The sequence below is a fragment of the Apodemus sylvaticus genome, chromosome 2 (assembly GCF_947179515.1).
Source record: "Apodemus sylvaticus chromosome 2, mApoSyl1.1, whole genome shotgun sequence".
In the NCBI taxonomy this organism is placed as follows: domain Eukaryota; kingdom Metazoa; phylum Chordata; class Mammalia; order Rodentia; family Muridae; genus Apodemus; species Apodemus sylvaticus.
This window is the reverse complement of record NC_067473.1, coordinates 151,601,041-151,622,624: the sequence shown is the minus strand read 5'-3', so window position 1 is coordinate 151,622,624 and position 21,584 is coordinate 151,601,041. Positions and strand designations below refer to the sequence as shown.

The 21,584-nt window shown below is 38.5% G+C and overlaps 1 protein-coding gene across 5 annotated transcripts in view; it reads left to right on the top strand.

Moving 5' to 3' along the window:
• Positions 1-21,584, top strand: part of Erc1 (ELKS/RAB6-interacting/CAST family member 1) — a 296,730-nt gene that overhangs the window by 65,209 nt on the left and 209,937 nt on the right. For 2 of the 5 annotated variants that reach the window (XM_052174709.1, XM_052174712.1), the window contains exons 4-7: positions 4,807-4,881; positions 9,138-9,293; positions 10,660-10,743; positions 14,781-14,948. In XM_052174709.1, coding sequence (XP_052030669.1) covers positions 4,807-4,881; positions 9,138-9,293; positions 10,660-10,743; positions 14,781-14,948 — 483 coding nt within the window. Of the gene's footprint in view, positions 1-4,806; positions 4,882-9,137; positions 9,294-10,659; positions 10,744-14,780; positions 14,964-21,584 lie in introns of those variants that run through there. The other 3 variants (XM_052174710.1, XM_052174714.1, XM_052174713.1) reach the window with 2 other exon arrangements.

Here is a 21,584-nt window from a genome sequence, read left to right as displayed (position 1 = left end):
TTTGAGAGAGTCTTTCACTGATCTAGAATTTACTGGGTAAGCTAGGCTTTAGACAAATTCTAGGATTGTATTTAGATCCTTATACTTGCACAGGAAACACTTTACTGAGGTATCTTGATAATCTCAAGTTGTATTTAATTTTAAATGAAAAACTTCAGCCAATAGGGATGAAATAACGGGAGCAAATAGCACATTCTTTTTATGCTTGTTTGAATAGGAACTTAGTTCTATTTCCAGAGTCTCTCCCGTCAGTTACTTACAATGTGTGAGCCAGAAGCTTAATTTACTCAGTGGGAAGGGGAGTTTGTCAGCCCACTGAATACAAGATGTGTTCTTATGAGCTTTAATGTGTAGGCCTGTGGGTAGAAATGTTCTGTGATAGGATTCAGATTTTTCAATGGGGAGGTTTTATGCTTCTGAGTGAATTAGACTACATTCTGGCCATCTCTTATTATACAAGAAGAAGGATTTAAAAAGTTCAAATAGTTTTGTTCTTCTTCACATTTTCTTAGTCTATGTGCTAGGGTTTAAAATTAAAATTATAATAGTTTACCATAAAATGGAGCATTGGGAATTTACTTGTTTGGAATTAGATAATGGAGAAGAGATGCCATAAAATTAGTAAGACATAAAGAGATGCCACAAAATTGTAAAGTCTCTGACAGTTTGATGGGTATTAAAGTTCCCTTTCTGTATCTGGGTGATGGTGGTTAGAGGGGAGCATATTTCATAATTCTTTAAGCTATATAATCATTTATACTATTATTTTGAGGTGCTGGGCTCACACTTCCAAGTATACGAGCACTAAGTAATACATCTAAGTATAGATTTTAGCTTATTGTTGGCTTATGAAAATTGTCTATAGTTAATGTAGTTCATTTTATGTTTATATAATCAAAAATCTTACTTTTTTTGTGGAGCAAACATCCTCAGAAGTCTCTACTGTGTACTCAAGTAAGCACTTGTGTACACCTGGGAACCATAGCTTATGAACAAGCTACAGCTAGTGAATTTGTTTTAATTCTGGTGGGAGATTAATCTGGACCGAACAATGTGTTTAAGTGGTGGACTGGAAGAAAACCGATGAATTCAATAGATTCCAAAACTTAAAGATATAATTAGAGAGTGCTGTGAATCAGGGCTGGAGATGTAGCTCAGTAGGAGACCCATTGCTTACCACATGCAAGTCCCTCAGGTTTAACCCAGCACCTCAAAATAATAGTATAAATGGTTGTGTAGCTTAAAGAATTATGAAATATGCTCCCCTCTAACCACCATCACTCAGATACAGAAAGGGAACTTTAATACCCATCACTGTCAGAGACTTTTTCCCCTCTAAGAGCAACTGTGATCTAAATTGTAAAGTATCTGAAAGAAATTCCGCTTCTACACTTACTTTTTGTCTAAACATAATGATACCATCACAGCTAATCCACTTGACTTTTATTGATCACTCATTTGCTTTTGACTAAATTTACCATATCTGTATTCCTAATATTAAAACATGTAAATATCAATGACAATAAATATCATGGCTTTGTTTCATCTGGTTTTCTTTTTTTTAAATAAATTTTTTTTGGTATTCTTTTTTTAAATTTGCATTGATATTTTGACTGCATGTTTGTCTGTGTAGAAGTGTTGGATACCCTGAAGCTGGAGATAGAGACAGTTGTGAGCTGTCACCGGGTGCTGAGAACTGAATGGGGTCCTCAGGAAGAGCAGCCAGTGCTCTCTCAATTTCTGGATCATCTCCTTAACCCCCTTTTTAAAATTTTAATGAATCACTTTTTGGAGACTGTTTTGTCTGTGTGTTGAATTCACTGTATACTGGAGAATGGGCGCAACCTTTCATCTTCCTGCATCCCGTCCAGTTTTATGTAGTTCTAGGAATCTATCACCCATCGAGGGTCACCTATGGTGTTGTGCACTCTAGTCAAGTATACTACCAAGTGACCTGGGTTTTCAGCTCTGTGTTTCAAAAGTACTCTTTAAAGTTTTGATTATAGATTTTTATCTTCCATGAGCTACTTCTTAGATTATGGGCTAGAATAATAATTCCATTATATATGTAATTTTTGTGTATATATCGACTTACTACACACATGTGCGCACGTGCGCACACATACACACACACACACAGAGGGGGGAGAGAGAGAGAGAGAGAGAGAGAGAGAGAGAGAGAGAATAATTAAATAATGTAAAAAAAAGAGATAGCAAGCAGGAGAGTGTTTGATTAGGGAAGACATCAGAACTTGGACACCCCATATCGACTTATCCATTATTCCTATCCTGTAACAAATTACAATTACCAAATGTACAAAGCAAGGAATCAAGCTTATTACAGGAGACAGACATTCATTTATTCTTTACTTCACCAAATAATTTAAAAGAATATCCTGGCATGATAATTTTACCCCTACTGTCTTTAGTGTGTACCATATGGACTTTTTTGTCTAAACATAATGATACCATCACAGCTAATCCACTTAAAATATTTAAGAGATATTTGAGCTGGAAACAGATGGTGGTAAAGTGCTTATGAGGCTTGGGAGATGGGAGAGTTCAGTAACCCAGTGTGACTGAAGTACAGTGGCCTAGGGAAGCGAGGAAGACATGACGTTTTACACTTTCTCAAGAAGACATGTCACATGGGGAGCCTTACAGGGTTTTGAGTGTGGAGTGAGGAGAGCACCTTGGTTTTTTTGTTTTTTGTTTTTTTGTTTTTTTTTTTTTGATTTGGTTTTTTTCGAGACAGGGTTTCTCTGTATAGCCCTGGCTGTCCTGGAACTCACTCTGTAGACCAGGCTGGCTTCGAACTCAGAAATATGCCTGCCTCTGCCTCCCAGAGTGCTGGGATTACAGGCGTGCGCCACTACCACCCAGCGTAGCTTCTTTGTCAAAGATCAAGTTACTACAGGTGTATGGGTTCATTTCTGAGTCTTCAATTCTATTCCATTGATTTACCTGTCTGTATCAATACCATGAAGTTTTTATCACTATTGCTCTATAGTACAGCTTGAGGTCAGAGATGGTGATTCCCCCAGAAGTTCTTTTATTGTTGAGAATATTTTTTGCTATCCTGGGCTTTTTCCAAATGAATTTGAGAGTTGCTCTTTCTAACTCTATGAAGAATTGAGTTGGAATTTTGATGGGGATTGCATTGAATCTGCCGAGTTCTATTGGCAAGATGGTCATTTTTACTATATTAATCCTGCCAATCTATGAGTATGAGAGATCTTTCCATCTTCTGAGGTCTTTGATTTCTTCTTCAGAGACTTGAAGTTCTTGTCATACAGATCTTTGACTTGTTTGGTTAGAGTCACACCAAGATATTTTATATTGTTTGTGACTATTGTGAAGGGTATCGTTTCCCTAATTTCTTTTTCAACCTGTTTATCCTTTAAGTAGAGGAAGGCCACTGATTTGAATTAATTTTATATCCAGCCACTTTGCTGAAGTTGTTTATCAGCTTTAGGAGTTCTCTAGTGGAATTTTGGGGGTCACTTAAGTATACTATCATATTATCTGCAAATAGTGATATTTTGAATTCTTCCTTTCCAATTTGTATCTCTTTGGTCTCCTTTTGTTGTCTAATTGCTCTAGGTAGAACTTCAAGTACTATATTGAATAGATAGGAGGAGAGAAGGCACCCTTGTCTAATCCCTGATTTTAGTGGGATTGCTTCAAGTTTCTCTCCATTTAGTTTGATGTTGGCTACTGGATGAAGATGAAGAAGATGATGATACCCTACAGGCTTGCATATAGCCTGTTATTATGGAGATATTTTCTCAGTTGAGGTTCCTACTTCTCTAATGACTGGAGCTTATGTCAAGTTGTCATAAAACTAGTCAGTGCAAGTGACCTCTTGTCAATATGACACACAAATATATCACTTAAGCTACAACTTTTACTTTTTCATTCATCGCCAAGATCACACATTAATAAAGACATCACAATATAAAATGTTTTACAAACTTGAAGAGTTAGTTCCACAGCCTTACAAATTAAAAACAATGTTAAAAATTTACTTTCTTTAAAATATCCAGTCTCTTTTAGAAAGAATTCTGGAACTAAAGACCTGTGCCACCATGTCTGGCTTCCTTTCTTCCTATCTTGAACTCATTAATCTTTGGATTAAAAAAGGAAGCGGTCTTACGTTTTCTGATTTTGAACTATGTAGAAACTTGTCCAACAGACTTTTTCTGTCTCCCTGGAGCCCTGCTGGAGGTTTTCATCATAGGTAACTAGGTGGTTGTTACTCTGGAGGGAAATGCTGTAGAGAAGATGATGTCAACAGAAGCTCCATGCAGTGCAGGCTGGTCGTAGTGGCCTTTATTTCTTTCCTATTCACTTCCCCATCTTTAAGATAATTTGTCGTTTTGGTTTCAAGTCTTATTGATACATCAATCTAGTTTTATATGGTAGTTTTAACTCATTGCAGTAGTAGTTGGTATTACTGTGTCTAATTTTAAATAGCTCATTAGAGCCGGGGCTCCTCCAGGATGTATGTTGAATCAGTCTGGATTCCCTGGTCCTCCAGTGAGGTTTGTGACAATGGACAGGTCCACTTACCGCAGAGATTGGGGTTTTTAACTGCTCCCACTTAAGAAAGCATGAGAGTGGCTGGGCATGGCTGCACTTATCTTTAATCCCAGCACTTGGGCGGCAGAGGCAGAGGGCCTGCTGGATTTGTGTGAGTTCCAGAGCAGGTTACATAGTGAGCTCCAGGCTTCCCAGAGCTACAAAATGAAACCAAAAGGCATGAGCATTAAAGGCAGCCCCTGACTCTCTTCTGCTTCTGTTTAGGAGATGCACCGGAGATTTGAAAATGCCCCTGATTCTGCCAAGACAAAAGCTTTGCAAACTGTTATTGAAATGAAGGTAAGTGAGAATCTCATGAAGAATCTCGGAGTCACCTTTCCTTGGTAAATGTTAGACTCTTAGTTCATGTGTAGACAGATGTAACAGTACTTTGTTCAGTTGGGGGACTGAGAGGAAACTGCAGTTGTTTCCTTTATCAGTGCAAATGTCAACACATTGGAAAGATCCAATGATAATTGTAGGATTAATGCGAAAATAGCTTTCACCCTGCAGACTCTTATGCTTATTGGACCCCAGAATTGGACGAGAGTATTTTGAAAAACTATTTTAAATTAGTGATAAATTAGGAATCTCAAGGAGTTATAAGTTTGCTGTATGAGTTGAATTCTTTTGATTTAAAGTTTTGCTGTGTTTTATCAGATATATGACATGAAGCAAGTTCCTAACCTCTCTATAACTCAGATTTCATTTATTTATTTATTTATTTATTTATTTATTTATTTATTTATTTATTTGGATTTGGATTTGGATTTGGATTTGGATTTGGTTTTTTTGAGACAGGGTTTCTTTGTATAGCCCTGGCTGTCCTGGAACTCACTGTAGACCAGGCTGGCCTTGAATTCAGAAATTTGCCTGCCTCTGCCTCCCAGAGTGCTGGGATTACAGGCGTGCACCACCACCACCTGGCAACTCAGATTTTTTTTACAAAAAGAAAGTTAAAACATGTAAAATGTTTAGAACAGGACCTTGCACATAGTAGACAGTTGATGTTAAGTGGTGTCACTAGTGTTTTATTAGACACATAGTTTTTTGGTTTCCTTTATTGTGATAGTTCAGCTTACAGATCCAGATTATGGTTCACCATTGCAGGGAAGTCAGAGGCGGGAGCCTGAGACACCTCATCACGTAGTATCTGTAGCCAGGGGCAGAGAGAAGCAGATGTAGTCTTGCTGCTACTGGCTGGCCCTCACCTAGCTTTCTTCTGTCTTGTACAGTTCAGAGCTAAGTCCATGAACTGGATCTACTCACATCCAGGGCGAGGCTCTACCCCACCTCAGTTACTGCAATCACAACAGTCCCTGCACAGACATGTTCAAATGCCAGGCTGATGATATACATAATTGTTCATTGAGACTCTTCCAGGTGATTTCTTGGTTGTGGCCAGTTGATATTTAAAAGTAACCATTACCCATGGTCCTCCTTTCCTCTCTGTGTGTCCTTGGCTGAGTTTAAACTGCAGTCTTCCTGTCTCACCCTTCTGAGTGCTCTGATTATAAGCATGTGCTACCATACCCTGCCTTATGTTTTTTCTTATAAAAGCCCATTTAAATAGAACTTACCTTCTTTCTTTAACTTCTTTAGAACCTATAAGAGGCTTGATTTGTATTATTCCTCCTACCCTTTTTGATGTGTGTGTTTTGAGGCAAAGAATCATTCTGTAGCCTTAGCTAACAAGAACAAAATTTTAGCTTGCAGTGATAAAACTTTGTTCACATTATGTATATTTTTCATTGTGTTACTGCAATCACAACAGTCCCTGCACAGACATGTTCAAATGCCAGGCTGATGATATACATAATTGTTCATTGAGATTCTTCCAGGTGATTCCTTGGTTGTGGCCAGTTGATATTTAAAAGTAACCATTACCCATGGTCCTCCTTTCCTCTTTGGTTGGATTTATCAACCAAACTTTAAATTACGGGTTTATAGGCTCTTTGGAGTTATATAATCATAAAATTGAATATAATCTTACAGGAGGCCTTTAGAATGGTTTAATTTTATGGCTTTCCCTTAGTCATACAGTTTAGGTTTGTTTGGTTGTCACTTTCTTATCCCTGTTGATGCCTAAGGATAAAACATAAACTCATGTGTAGCTTTTTTTCATTCTTCTCTTCTTCTCACAGATCAGGGGTGTGTAATTTTGTTAATTGGCAGGATGTATATTTTAAGTTTTGCTAGGCTTATATTGTAAAACAAGAGATTCCATCAACAAGGGTCAAATGGGTTATAACAAGGGTCATTGGTTACTTTTCTCATTGCTGTAACATCATACCTGGCAAAGGTGATTTAAGAAAAGATGGGTTTATTTTGAATCATGGCTTGAGTATATAGTCCACGGAGTGGGATGAGGCAGTCAGCATGTGAGGCATCTAGTCACTCTGTTCACCATTAGGAAGCAGAGAGAGGTGCATATTGGCTCCACTTGCTTCTCCTTTTTAATTTAGTCCTACACTCTCGCTCCTGGGATGGTGCTGTTCCTGTTCAGGGTTGGCCTTCCACCTTAACCACGTCCCTGGATATACATACCCTCATAGACACTCCACAAGTGCGTTTTCTAAAAGGTGATTAGAAGCTGCTGTCTGGTGTTGCAAAATCAGATAGTTCAGGGCAGCTAGACCATAAGGAAAGTCAAGTTTTGCTTGGGGAAAGGAGATAACCTTTGGAATTGGAAATGTGGTAAATATCTCAAAGTATAGATCCCAGAGTGCCCTTTAGGAGTGGCTGACAGTGAAGGGGGAAGAGGAAGGGAATAGAATGACCTGCTGCTTTCACATCGAAGTGCAGAAGCTGGTTGGGAGAGCTGTCCTCACATAAACGCCCTATTTGTACCACTTGAGCTTATGCTAGAACTAGGTATACTGACAAGAACTAGTTGTCCAATCTGGTTTCAGAGAGTAAATGGTTAAATCTTTCCCTGGGCAGTCCACGTTTGCCTTGAAGTTTTCACAGCTTGCAGTAATAGACTTTTCTAGAAAGAAGCTTTTGTGCTGTGTGTTGGATCGTGAGTTGATTTTGTCCTGTGTTGTTGGTAGTGATGGAGAAGTAGTAAGGCTTTGGGTAAAGGCCGTGTAGAAGCTGGACAGGTGGTCTGTTGTGGATGGACAGAGCCAGGGCTTGTACACTGCACCTCTGCTGTTTCTTGTGGATCAAAGCTGTGCTAGGATTCAAAAATTTCTTCCGTGGAGCGTGGGCTCCGAGACCTGGAAGAGGAAATTCAGATGCTGAAATCCAACGGGGCTCTGAGTACTGAAGAGCGGGAGGAGGAGATGAAACAAATGGAGGTGTACAGGAGCCACTCTAAGTTTTTGATCTGAGATGTACTTCCTTTTCCTACTGCTCTTTCCCTCTTGTGACTCTTGGATGTGGGTGTGGCAGACCGTACACTTGACTCTTAGCTATTTGTGTTTGGTGTTGTAGTCATTTTAAAGAGACCATGTCCTGATGCCTGCAGAACATTTTATATTAATCTCAAAAGTGAATTTCAGATAGTACAGTTTAAGTGTAGGCTATGGGCAAACTAGAAAATTGTTGGTTGAAGTTGTCTCATGAAAGATTCTTATGTTTTATTTTTCTGCTTCAGGAATTACAATAGCCAACACAGCCAACCAAGATATCTTGGATGTAAAGTTAAAAAGGAAGTCAGCTTTAAAATTCCATCCCAAAATGTTTTCTCTAAAGCTCCAAATAAAGATATAATTACATTTTTTAAAGTTCCTATCTTTCAGGAAAATTAAACATGTTCAATTACACAAACAAAATTATTTCGTGAAGACATTTTGCTGTAATTAATCACATATGAAGTTAGTTGAGAATTATTTAGATGTCACAAACAAATCAAAAAATTAAGAATAGAAAAGTAATGCAGGAACTTGATATTTTTTTGAAATGGGAGGGTATCTCACTATATTGCCTAGGCTATCCCTGAACTCTTGGGATCAAGTAATCCTCTTGTTGTCTCATTCTTAATACCCAGGACTATATAGACATGTGCCATGGAAACATTTAATAGATATTTCAAGTATATTCCAAAAGTACAGAGAATAAAATTTCTAAAATGTAAAGAGTGAATTGATATATTCACTCTTGAATTTTTCTGCAATTGGAATGCTAGATAATTATTGTATGCATAATTAAAACTTTATTGTACAGTTCTTTTAAACTTGTATTCATTTCTCTTATTTATTGGCAGAATCATGCTCCCTAAAGGTTGCTGAGTGGTGAAGTGTTAGAACTAGAAAAGGCTTTACCTACAGCTCCCCGACCCCACTAAAAATGTGTTGGCCATAAAGTACAAAGAAGCTTTAGCTATTTTTCTAGTGCTTCTGCCTCTTTGGTTAAGTTTGCTTGAGTTGAAAGGGTTGCAATTGTAGGAAGAAAGAGGTGTGGTCATTGTGAGGGTGAGTCCTGTTCTTCCCACACTGCCAAGCAGCTTGTCTGTATAGTTACGGTTATTAATTTTTGAATTTTGAGAGACACAGTTATTTGGCTACTTTTAATCTTTGTAAATAGTTTAATGCTCAACTCTTCTATCCTAGGATTCAAAAATTTCTTCCATGGAGCGTGGGCTCCGAGACCTGGAAGAGGAAATTCAGATGCTGAAATCCAACGGGGCTCTGAGTACTGAAGAGCGGGAGGAGGAGATGAAACAAATGGAGGTGTACAGGAGCCACTCTAAGTTTATGAAAAATAAGGTATGAGGCAGATACTTCAGTTCCCAGAAACTTGAAAAGTTTATGTATACTTTCCATGTTAGTGATGGTAAAGAGCTGCTTTATGTTTTAATAGACTTAAAGAAGATTTGTTGTTGTTGTGTCTTCCATGTAAAAATGTCCTAGAATTGAAGTTAGAATTACTGGGTCCATTTACTTATTGCAAGCTTTTATTTAAATAAGAACTAAGGACATATTATTACAGTTTAACTTTTCATTTCTGTAAGAACTTCTGAAATGATTTGGTGGAAGTTTGTTCAGATGAATTTTCCTTCCTGTAGAATACCAGCTCATTCATTTCTTTCTGTAGAAGACTACTTCTTTTGGGAAGTATTTTAAGTCAACCCCCTGAGAGTCAAGTGTTTCTCTTTTAAACAAGTTCCAAGAATAAAGGGCCTTTGCTTTCTCCTGTAGTGAGGGTCACTGGTACCAGGGCTGGTGCTTCCTGTGTGCCTCAGCCCTGTCCAGTAAGAACGTCAACTCAGATGCTTGTCAGTGCACTTCAAAAATCAGTCACAACAGTTTTTCTTCAGATCTGAATTCATTTACTTTGATTTTTGTAAACCATTTAAAGAAAATTGAAGAATTTGTTTTATTATGGTTTAATTAAAAATAATTATTTTAAAAAACTGGTCACGCTACCATATGCCTGCAGTCCCAGTACTTAGAAGACAGAAATAGCTGGATTGCTGCTACTTGGAGGCCAGCCTGGTCTATATAGTGAGTTCTGAGCTAGCCAGGGCTACATGGTGAGACTCTGCCACAAAATAAATAAATATACAAATAAATAATTTTAACAATGAAATTTTAATTAGAAAAGTATTACTGACTGCATTTCCCAAGTATATATACAACTGTGTTCTTTGTTCTTTGGACCCGAAACCAAATCTTCCCCATACTTGACTGTTGAAGAATGACACAGGTGTGACTCCCTGCCCTGTTGAGGCTTCTTGTTGTGGTATCTGTTATCAGGTTTATGTCTATAGAATTTTCCTCTGTTACTGAAGAGGCTGTCATTGATGATTTATGCTAATTTGTTATTTTTAAGCTAAAAAATTGATGTGCTCAACTTTTTGTTAGTGTGAATTTTCTCCCTGATTTTTAGGGCAAAATATACTGTATCGTAATCTATATTTTACTTCCTTTTTGATGATCAGCATATTTCAGTTTATTTTTTAAAAGTTTGTGAGATAGAGACAGTATATGCCTTTGAAAATTGAATTAAAGGAACAGCTTTGATTATTTTATGTAAGTTATTGTTATTTCAGAGGTCACTGTGGCTCAGAATCAGATAATATGAAGACCTGAGTTGGCACATGAGTGTAAAACAATAACAATGTCGTGACAGGTAGAGCAACTGAAGGAGGAGCTAAGTTCCAAAGATGCTCAAGGGGAGGAGCTGAAAAAGAGAGCGGCTGGTCTTCAGTCTGAGGTCTTTGCAGTAAGATTTACCTCTTTGTGTGCAGTGGTCCCACAGTGGGACGCTGCTGGCTCTGGCTTCTGGGTGGCTTACACTTTCACTCTATGGATGGCAGCTCTGCCCATTCTTAGCACTAACCAGCCTGCTCTGCTCTTAACTGACATTTGTTCCCAGTTTGACCCACTTGTCACTTGTGCACACTGAGACTGTATGTATTCTGGAGCCTTACACCCGGTTCTCTCTTGTTTTGCCACTCTATGGATGGTATCTCAAAACTCCTCTTCCTCATCCTCTTGTTGACTAGATATACATTGACTTACATGAATGCTTTTTCCCTCCATTCTTTTTAGGTACAGGAATGTGTAAATGTCTCTAGGCTCAGCACCTAGAATTTACCTGCATTTGAAATTCTTGAGAAACTGCTTTAATTCTACATGGAGACATCTTTAAGTTTTCACTAGGAGACTTTGTAACAAATGGTATTTAAGACAGCTGTATAGAGAGTAATTAGCCTATTTCAAGTTATCTCATAGTTTAGAACTAGTGTGGTACTTATTTTAAATTATTAAATCTGCTTTAGTTTTCTGTGTAGTGAACTTAAAACTGCATTTCTAAGCATTTTGATAAGTAATAATAAAGTTATTTCCACTTGTATACTTATAGAAAGCATCTTATACCTAGTGAGTGATCTCCACTTGTTTGCAGATGATGCCCAGGAAGCTACAGTCGAGAGAGGCAGGGTCTGATTGACACCAGCAACTTGGGTCTGGAGTTTTTCTTGTAATTTCTTCACTATCTTGTTTGTATTATGCGTGTGCACCTTCCTCAAAAGTGTCAGAGAGGAATGGTAAAACTACTCTTAAGGATGAAGTAGGCTGGGACGCAATGTTAAAAATACATTTTTGTTTACTTATTTATTAACAAATACATTTATGGCCTATTTAATCTATTAACTATTTATGGCCTAGTTTCTATTGTAGGTTAAAAAGTAAAATATTCTGTTTGGAAAAGATCTAATTTAGGTTTTAGTGTTAACTATATGTTGTCTGAGGAGAAAGTGGTTATTATTACATTCAGTTATATGTATCACACAGCAGGCCAAGTACATCTCTGACATTATGTTGTTGAATTCCTACACAACATGATGCTTTGGTATTCCTTCCCCATTGGCAGCTCAAGAAGAGCTGTTCCTGCTGTCTTCAGCGACTAAGCGCCACCATGCATCCTCTCAGGGTGCTCTCTCCTGGGCATTCTAAAAGGCAGATTTGTGCATCTAAGATTTTTTTCTATTTAAAATGTTTTCTTCTCTTTCTCATTTAATATACATGGCAGGAAAATGTCAGTCCTGTGCAAAACTGAAATTTCTCTCTGTGTATTTATAATATGTGTACTTAGGAATTTTAAGAAAGGACCTTATTGAGTAAGATAGTCCTCAAACTTGTGATTCTGCCTCAGCCTCCTTAGCATTGGAATTTTTGGGTGTGTACCTCCATGCCTAGCTTCTGTTTATTTCTGATCCATGTTTGGAAGTAACCAGAAATTTGGATACCTTTAAGCCATAACTCTTTGCTGAGAAAGTAGTAATACTTTTACTATTCTGGTATTTATTTGTAGAACAAATATGCTTTTAGTTCATCTGTGTATTTCAGAGAGAGTAATCCTATTAAGCACATATAATATGAATCATTACTATATCAGTAAATAAGAGTTTTCATGTTTATAGAACAGTACTTATCTTATTGAAAAAGAACCCTAAGTTGTTTTAAGTGCTCTTACAAGTCTAATCGGTTTTCTTTCTTTTCTTTTTGTATCGGTGGGCGTGGGTGGGTGGTCTCATACATGTTAGGACAGAAGTCCTCCATTGAGGTACGTTCCCAAACTAGAAGTCTAATTTTATGGTAAACTTTATTTCTTCTTGTGAAATTGCTTCCAAAAATCTTTCCTTAAGATTAATGTGGTAAAATAAAATACTGTAGATCTACTTTAGGAAACTATAGATACTCAGTTTTCTAAAACTCAAGGACTTTTGTTTCATCTGCTGTGAAAATGACTGACTCACCATATTTATGTTCAGTAGTTAATCCATCTTGTAGTTATTTCCTGGATGGTAGACCAAATATAAAATCAGAAAACGTCTTAAGACAGCTTTCTTTCTTAATCCTCTATGTTTTTTAAAATTCAATACATTCAAGATATGAAAGAAGGTGTGACTGGGCAGAGTACCTAACGCCTGTAATCCCAGCACTCAGGGGGCAGAGGCAGGTGGACCTCTGTGAGTTTGAGGCCAGCCTGGTCTACAGAGTGAGTTCCAGGACAGCCAGGGATACACAGAGATACTCTTGTCTTGAAAAAAAATAAAAACAAACCAAAAGAATTCCTAGGATCTGGTAAGAAAGCTCTGTGAGTAAGAGCAGTAGTCACTATGTAAGTGTGTAGACCCGGGCTGAAATCTCTGCAGCTCCTGTAAGAAGCCCGGTGTGGTTGCATGTGTCTGTAGTCCCATGCTGGAGGGACTTGGTGACAGGCGGACCACCAGGGTTTGCTGGCTGCCAACCTAGCTTCACATTCAGTGTCAAGGGAGGAAGGCAGAAAGTGACAGTAGGACAACCAGTGTTGGCCTTTGGCGTCTGTATGCATACATGCATACATGAACATACATGCATGCAGACATGAGCATACTTGATACACATGTACTGTTCTCACTGGCTGCACACACACTTGTAATCCAGCACTTAGGAGACTAGGAAAGATCAGGAGTTCAAGACCAGCCTTGGCTACATAGTTAGTTTGAGCCACCCTGCGGTACACAAGGCCCCTGCTCCCTTGTGTTTGCTTGAGCGTTCTCTCTTACTTGCTCACTCTCAGACAGATGCTTAGAAGGAATAGGGATAAAGAGAATGCATAAAAGGAAATATTTGTTGGTGTTAAGAGAGCTGTATGGAGATTGTATTCTAATTTTTATATCTGAGTTACCCATTTGGACTGATAAATTTCAAACAACTTGTGTAAGTCCTTTCAGAGCGAAAGCTTATACATTCTTTATTTAAGTCCAATGTTATGTTCTGTGATGTGCAGGTAGTTGATAAATAGGTGACTTTAAAAACATAGAAAAGAAATAGAAAGCATCTGTCTAATACCTTATCATGAAATCAGCTTGGCTTTTCCTATTTTCATGATACAGGGCCTTACTATTTACAGAGGCTGGCTTGGAACTCCAAGAAAGCCAACAGCTTTACCTGGAGTAAAGGTGTGCATGACAACATCCAGCCTAGCTTTTTAGCATAAAGATTTTTATGAACGTTTTGCTTCAAGAAGAAAAACAGAAGCATACAACTAAGATTTGAATTTACTTTGCAGTAGACATAGGAAGTTGCTTTCCTCCTCATGCATCATGTCCACACTAATCCTGCCTGTGTGACCCATCGTGCTCTGGAGATGGAAACTTGACAAGATGAAGTGGTGTTTAGGTGATGAATGCTGCCTGGTCTGGTTGAACTACAATTTCCTCCTCCATCTTTTCCCCTAAGGCAGTGTTTCTCAACCTGTGGGTTGCGGCCATTGGAAAACTATCTTTCCCATATTTTAGGAACTGAGACACTGCTTAGCAAAATTACAACTATGAAGTAGCAATGAAAATAAGTTTATGATTAGGGGTCAGCACAACATGAGGAACTGGATTAAAGGGTCATGGCATTAGCAGGGTTGATAACTACTGCCCTGAGGGATTTTAGAAACTATTTAGAACCAATAAGTAAAGATTAGAAATTTGTTTGTTGAATAAACCTAGTTTTTGGTAACGAGCATCCAGTAATTTGATGGTGCAAAAAGATTAGTATTGTCCTATCTTCCTTATTTGCTATTTGATGAGCCTAGGAGCTCAGGGCTGCTCGACACGTGCTTTACCACTAAAGCAACCCCCATCGCTACCTTATCATAGAATTAATGTTGCATTTAATTTCTTATATTATGCCATAAATCTGCCAGAGGTCCAGGTCAGAGGTAGCTGTGTAATTTCTTTCTTCCTCACAGTGTTGTCTTTTGTTTTCCAGATTGGCCAGGTGAAACAGGAATTGTCCAGAAAGGACACAGAATTACTAGCCTTACAGACAAAGCTAGAAACTCTCACGAACCAATTCTCAGACAGTAAGCAACATATTGAGGTGCTGAAAGAGTCCCTCACTGCTAAGGAACAGAGGGCTGCCATCCTGCAGACTGAGGTAAAGTTTTCGTGATTTGTGTGAAATCCAGTCCATTCCTAGTTTCATCTGGTTATATATTTGTTATGTTTAGAGTCATCTGATCATTTATTGTAATAACACAAAATTTTTGTTTCATATAAGTAAAACATATTATTTCTTTACATTTTTTTGTCCTTGGATTTATACCACATCTGCACATCAAATGTTTTAAATTATTCAAATCAGAAGATATTACAAATAATATATCTGATATTTAATATATCTGATATCTAATATATCTGATTCATTTAGATTTAGGAGCAGTAATTCTTATCCATGGTAAATCATGAATATATGACTTATATATATGTGTATATATATATGTATGTGTATATGTGAGTGTACATGTGCATGTCTCCTGCCACCATAATCAAGTGTTCATTCTAGCACTTCTACCCTGTGAGTAATCTTACCAGCTCTGATGGCATAATATTTTAAGAAGTTCTGCTCTTTCATAGTTTTATTGGGCTGAATTTAGAAATATTTAAGAAATTATAAATATGAAATAGTGTATAAAATATTGCTTTCAGTTCTTCATTTATAAAGAGGGTTTTCATTTTGGTAATGTTTTGAACATTCATTGCCACAAAAAGTTCAGAACATGGTGTCAGTGTCTTAAAGGTAAGTCTCACTTCCAATTTGCTACTGTTAGTCTGGCAGTTGATGAAGCAGTTGGTTGATAGCAATGCAAACATTTACAAGCTTGTCATGGTCTGATAAATAACATTTCTTCTCTGTCAATCCACTCTTTCCTTTTGTAATAGAGGACAGATTTATTTTTGGCTCATGGGTTTGAAGAGTTTCAGTTCATTCTGTTGGGGAAAGCATGGTGGGACAGTTGAGTGGTTTGAGCATGTAGTAGACAAGAATCTGAGAGTGCAAAGAAACATAGGCTCCCATATGATCTTCAAAGGCCCAACTATAGCATACCTTCTACTAGCTAGGCCTTACCTCTTAAAGGTTCTAAAGCCTCCCAAAATTCTCCTACGAGCTTGTGATGTGGGTTAGCCATTTCAGAATTAAACCATAACATTCTATCTTACCCTTTATGCCGCTAACCCTACCCCCAAAGCTTCTGGCCATCTCATAATACAAAATATATTTCAAGAATCTCTCATAGTCTCAACAGTTCTTCATAGTCTTAACAGTTCTAGGATTGTCCAAAAGTCCTTACTGAGACTCGAAACCATCTCTTAGTTGTTACATTAGTTAAGAGCTCCTAAAATATCAAAAAGAGAGGCATATAAACCAGGTGTGGTGGTTGTACCACTCACTAGTCCTAGTTCTTGTCAGAATGGGAATTAGGAAGGGTCAGTCTAGGTTACATGGTGAGATGCAGAAAAACAAAGAAAAGCCTTAGGCATCCGAGGACACCACAATTCTAAGATGGAGTCATTCATACGATTGATGTAAAAGAAACTGATAAAGGATGGATGTTGATCTGGGAAAGCTGCCAAACTGGATATTGATGTGGGATTTTACTTCCAAAGGCTTAGAGTATTTCAGAGAGATTAAGACTGGCATCACAACATGTATGTTAACATGAGGAAAGGGAGCAGCACTGGGGCCAATGTGGTACTGGCAGCCAAGGTACTTGTCAGCTTCTGCATTTTTTATAAGGTACTCAAACATGAATCATAGCATAAGTACCCCTGAAGAGGAGCCAGTACTGGGGGGGAGGTGAATACTCTCTATTTCCAAATTTGACTGCCCCACCAACTACCATATGAAGAATTTAGTTAAGACTAAATTTTTTCATATCCTGACTGAGAACTCATGTCCAGTAAATGGAGACAGGTCTATGTTTACAAATAAAGTTATATTCTTCTGTCATTCAGTGGCCCATAGTAAGCATTCTCATTTTAAAATGGAGGAATGAGGACATAAGAAAGAGGGATATGACCAAAAACAAGACCCAACACCAGGGAGGCAAATATTAAATCTTATAGCTTGATACCCAACGTTTGGAGCATGAAATGATAGGTTCTGAGCTCAGGTTGGTCTGGAGATAACAACCTTGCATGCCCATGCCTCTCTCTAGGTTTGGCTCTAGTTGGTGCATAGATCTTATTCAACAGATGTCTCACATCTCCAGTGCTTTGATAATTCCATTGCAACTCAGTTTACTTTCAGAGTTTCTTCAGTGTTCTGTCAAAGCTCCCTGAGAGAATCATGCCCTGCTATACATTTCCTGTCCTTGCAGGCTTTCTCCCTAAAATTTTGGTGGGAGTCTCCATGACTCTTGTATCCTGCATGCCTGCAAAACAAGTATTATGTGGTTAATATCAGATTCTGATGCTGGCTAAGCAGTAGTCACATCCTATTGGACCATAGCCTCAGTGTTCTTTGAGTGCTGGGGTAGTTAGAATACTTCCTTAGGTAGTTCAGTGCAAATGAATGCATACAATGTTTTAAAAGAAGTTTTTTGTTTTTTGTTTCCTTAATGTTCTGGAGCCTTCTATGGGTGTGGTCTCAACAAGTCTTGAAACACCTTTAAGGTAGCCTTACTGTCCTGCTGCGTATCACTTGGCTTCTCTTTAACAGCTAACTCCTGGTCTTTTCTGGTCAGACTGCACATTTTTCACAGTTTCTGTTCTGTTTTTTGGGCCCGATTCTTATTGTAAACCTGACGTAAAAACAGCCAGCCAATTTCCTTAAGATAAATTAGCATCTCGGTTTTGATTTTGGATTCCACCAGAATTTCAGCACCCTGCCAAAAAATAGACAAAGTCTTTGCAGGAATATAGTGCAAATATCCTTAGTCCAATTCGGTAGTATGGTGGTTTGAATGAACAGTGTCCTCTATAAGCTCATGTGTTTGAACCCTTGGTCTACATTTTGTGATGCTGTTTGGAAGGTTATGGAACCTTGTGGAGATGAAGTATGCCACTGTCCCCACCCTCTTTTCTCTCTGTTTCCTGTGTATGGATAAAATGAGATTTGTTTGTTGATTGCCAGGATGGCTTTTACCCCTGATACCATACCTTCCCTGTCATGGACTGACTGGATTGGACTATATCCTCTCTGGAATTGTAAGCTAAAATAACACTCTTCTCCTCTAAGTTGCTTCTGGTCAGGATAGTTTATAGCAGCAACAGGAAAGTAGCTAATACATGCATACTCTGTGTTTTCATTTGAAGCCTTCTGTGTGCAGTCTTTACCGCTGCATTCTGGTCTCCTGGACTCCCACTAGAATATCCCATTATACTCTGCCCGTAGTATTCTAGGGCTTCTCCTGGCTTTCATCTCTAGACTCTCCCCTCCAGCTCAAAAGATTTGTGAGCCACATGGTCATCCCTAGTTCTCAGAGCCAGTATCTGTAATTGTTGTGTCACTGTCACAGGAATGGATAGAAACAACTACAGAGGAGGGAAGAGTCCATGATGGCAGGGGGACCACAGCAGAACAGTGATTCTAGCTTGAGGACTCTCAGTAGAGGCTGTTCACGTTGTAGCAGGTTGTGAAACAGAGAACATGACAGCAACCAGTAGCCATTATAGCTTCAGATGCTTGCCCCTACAGATCTGCTTCTCTTCTCTGCGTCCTGCCTCTTAAAGGTTCCACAGATTTGCCAAATAGCACCATCAGCTGGGGATAACCATTCAAAACTTGTGCTTATGGGAGACCTTCAGATTTAAACCATAAATGTTCAAATACATGAGCTGATGGGGAAGATTTCTCATTTAAACCGCCACACTGTGGAATTGGACCAAAGGGCATTTATGTTACATTCTAGCAAAGATTTTGTCTATGCTTTGCCAGGGTCCTGAAAATTTTATTGAGGATTTAGAGTATTAGCATGAGTTAGATAGGATCTACATTTTGTCACTTCATAGAGGAGGCTTAGATGAATTATTAATATACAATGTTTGCTTGACACATGTTCTCACTCTCACTGATACCTGCATTATCAGTAATTCCATTTTGTCTCTGCTTATTCCTAAATCATGGCACTACACTATCATTGGATTTATTTTTTGGATGGACAGTCAGTGTATGGAACAGAGTAGATTTTATTGATAAACTTAAGTAATGTAGATCTTAATTGCTTCAAAAAAAGTAGGTTTTTCCCCCTTTGAGGAAAATGTATTTTAGACTTTCATTTATGGTGCAATTGTCATCTTCACTTCCTGACAGTAGGAGAAAACTGCTCTTTTTTCATGGGTGGGCCACAGATTTATCATTCAGTCCAAGTGAAGAACTCTAGGGCTTCATGTGTTAGAGTTGAGATACACACTTTGATTGACAACCTACCTTTGTTTACCACCCAATGCTTCTTTAGAAATGTTTTGTATTTGAGTTTGTGTGCACATGTGTGCAGGCACACATGTACATCAGAGGCCAACATGGGTGTCTTAGTTGCTTCCCATTTTATGTTTTGAGACCTGGTCTGTGGTGGTTTGACTGAGAATGGTCTCTGTAACCTCATATATTTGAGTGTTCAGGCTGCGGAAAGCTCTTTTCTAGCACCACATACCCACCTAGAGAATCAAAATGCAGTATATAAGTGTGGAACTCTTAGCACAGTACTCACTTTATCTGGTTGATAACAGGAAAAAATAAGGAACCATCAAGGAACATGAGAGTTTGGAGACCTAAAGGTAGAAGATTTGAAGTTAAGTACAAGAATGAGAAAGGAAATATGTTAGTTACTATTTTTTGTAGCTGTGGCCAACTACTTAACAAAAACACTTAAGGAGGAAAGGATTTATTTTGGTTTCTGGTTCAAAGGTCTGCCATGATGCAGGAAGGGAATGGGGATTGAAGCTTCAAGGTCCATGGTGGTCGATAGTAGTGGTGGTTGGTTATGTTGTAGTAGTGACAAGAAGAGAGCTCAGGATCAAGGAGTCTCTGTGTCCCAGAGTTTCTGTAGCCTTCCCGAACAGAGCCCCCAGGTAGGGATGAGTGTCCAAGCCCGTGAGCTCCTGTGTTGGGCTGTGAGGTGTGGAGGGCTTCTACATTGAAGCTGGAATAGGCAGTAAGTACAAATGAGCTGCAGTTAGATTAAAGTGTTGAACTCAGTTGCACTTAAACAGGGTACTGTGCTTTTGCCCATTAGGTGAGAACAACAGAGTTAAGAAGTATAGGACTGGTTTTGAAAGCCACACACTAAGACTGAAATGATAGCGAGATAGATTAGTTAGTGTGGCCTTTGAGAAGCCATGACCCATCGAGTTATGAAGTAGTTCACATGTTTGATGCTAATGTAACCAATAAATCAATAAGGCAATATAACATGTTGGGTTTAATGGGATAACACAACTGAGAATGTGTTATCCCACTGAGCTACATCCCTAGCCAACATATTTGGGAATAAAGAGAAACCATGAGCCCAGTTGGGTTTAATATTAATTATTTTTTAAGGCAGTTTTACATGTTGATTAGAGGAAATAATAGATCATGAAAACATGATTTTTGAATGGTTTGTCAAATCCTTTTTCAGCATTTAATGAAATGATCATGTGGGGTTTTTTTCTTTTTTCTTTTTTTTTTTTTTGTTTTTTTTTTTTTTTCGAGACAGTGTTTCTCTGTGCAGCCCTGGCTGTCCTGGAACTCACTCTGTAGACCAGTCTGGCCTTGAACTCAGAAATCCGCCTGCCTCTGCCTCCCAAGTGCTGGGATTAAAGGCATGCGCTACTAATGCCCGGCATGTGGTTTTTTTCTTACTATGTTGATGGATTTCTGTATATTGAACCATCCCTGCATCCCTGGGATGAAGCCTACTTGATCGTGGTGAATGATTGTTTTGCATCTATGTATCTCTCTATTAACCAGACTATCCATTCATCTACCCCCCTTCCCACTCACCTTCTTTTGGTATTTGTGCATGCACAAAGATACATGTCACATCCCAAGTGTGGAAGTCAGAGGATAACTTGACAGAATTGGCTCTCTTCACCATTTGGGTCCTGGGCCTGTCAGGCTTGGTGACACATTTCCTTTACCTTCTGAGATGCCTTATTGGACAAGATAATGTAATTTCAAACCAATACTCCACACCCTGTGTCTGTTGATTTCTGTTTCTCTTGTGGAATTCTGCCGAATATAGGAAAGAAAATGTAAGAAATACTCTGAATCTCAGCGGTTTTAGAATTTGTTGAAACTAGAAATAAAGATTTGGAAACTGTTGTTATGGTGAAGGAACCTGTGGGTCAAGTTGGCTTCTGTATAAGATATTATTTGCAGGTGTGAAGCATGCAGTGACAGAAGCAGAGAACACTGAAAATGGTCTTTCAGAGTTAGGACGAATCAGGGACAAAACGAAGAGAAGAACCAAAGACAACAAGCTGTTTTCCCTGCCTGGTTCATTGTACAAGTGTGTATTGGCTTTGCAACACAAAGCAGACACTTAATAGTTTTGTTTTCAGAATTGTGAAGCAAACACAGTAGGTAGATACTTTTCTGTCTGCATTGGTAGAGGGCAACCATGTAGTGTTATTAAGGTGGCCCACCAGATTTAACACATACTTTGATGCTTGGCAAACAACGTAGACGTGTCCTGTGCTCAGTTGAAGTCAACAACCAAGGCCTTATCCTCCTGCTAGGAGTGGTGCCTGTGTGTCCTTTGAGGGGTTTTCACCCAGGGTTTTTTCTGTGGTTTGCCCTCTCTGTTGT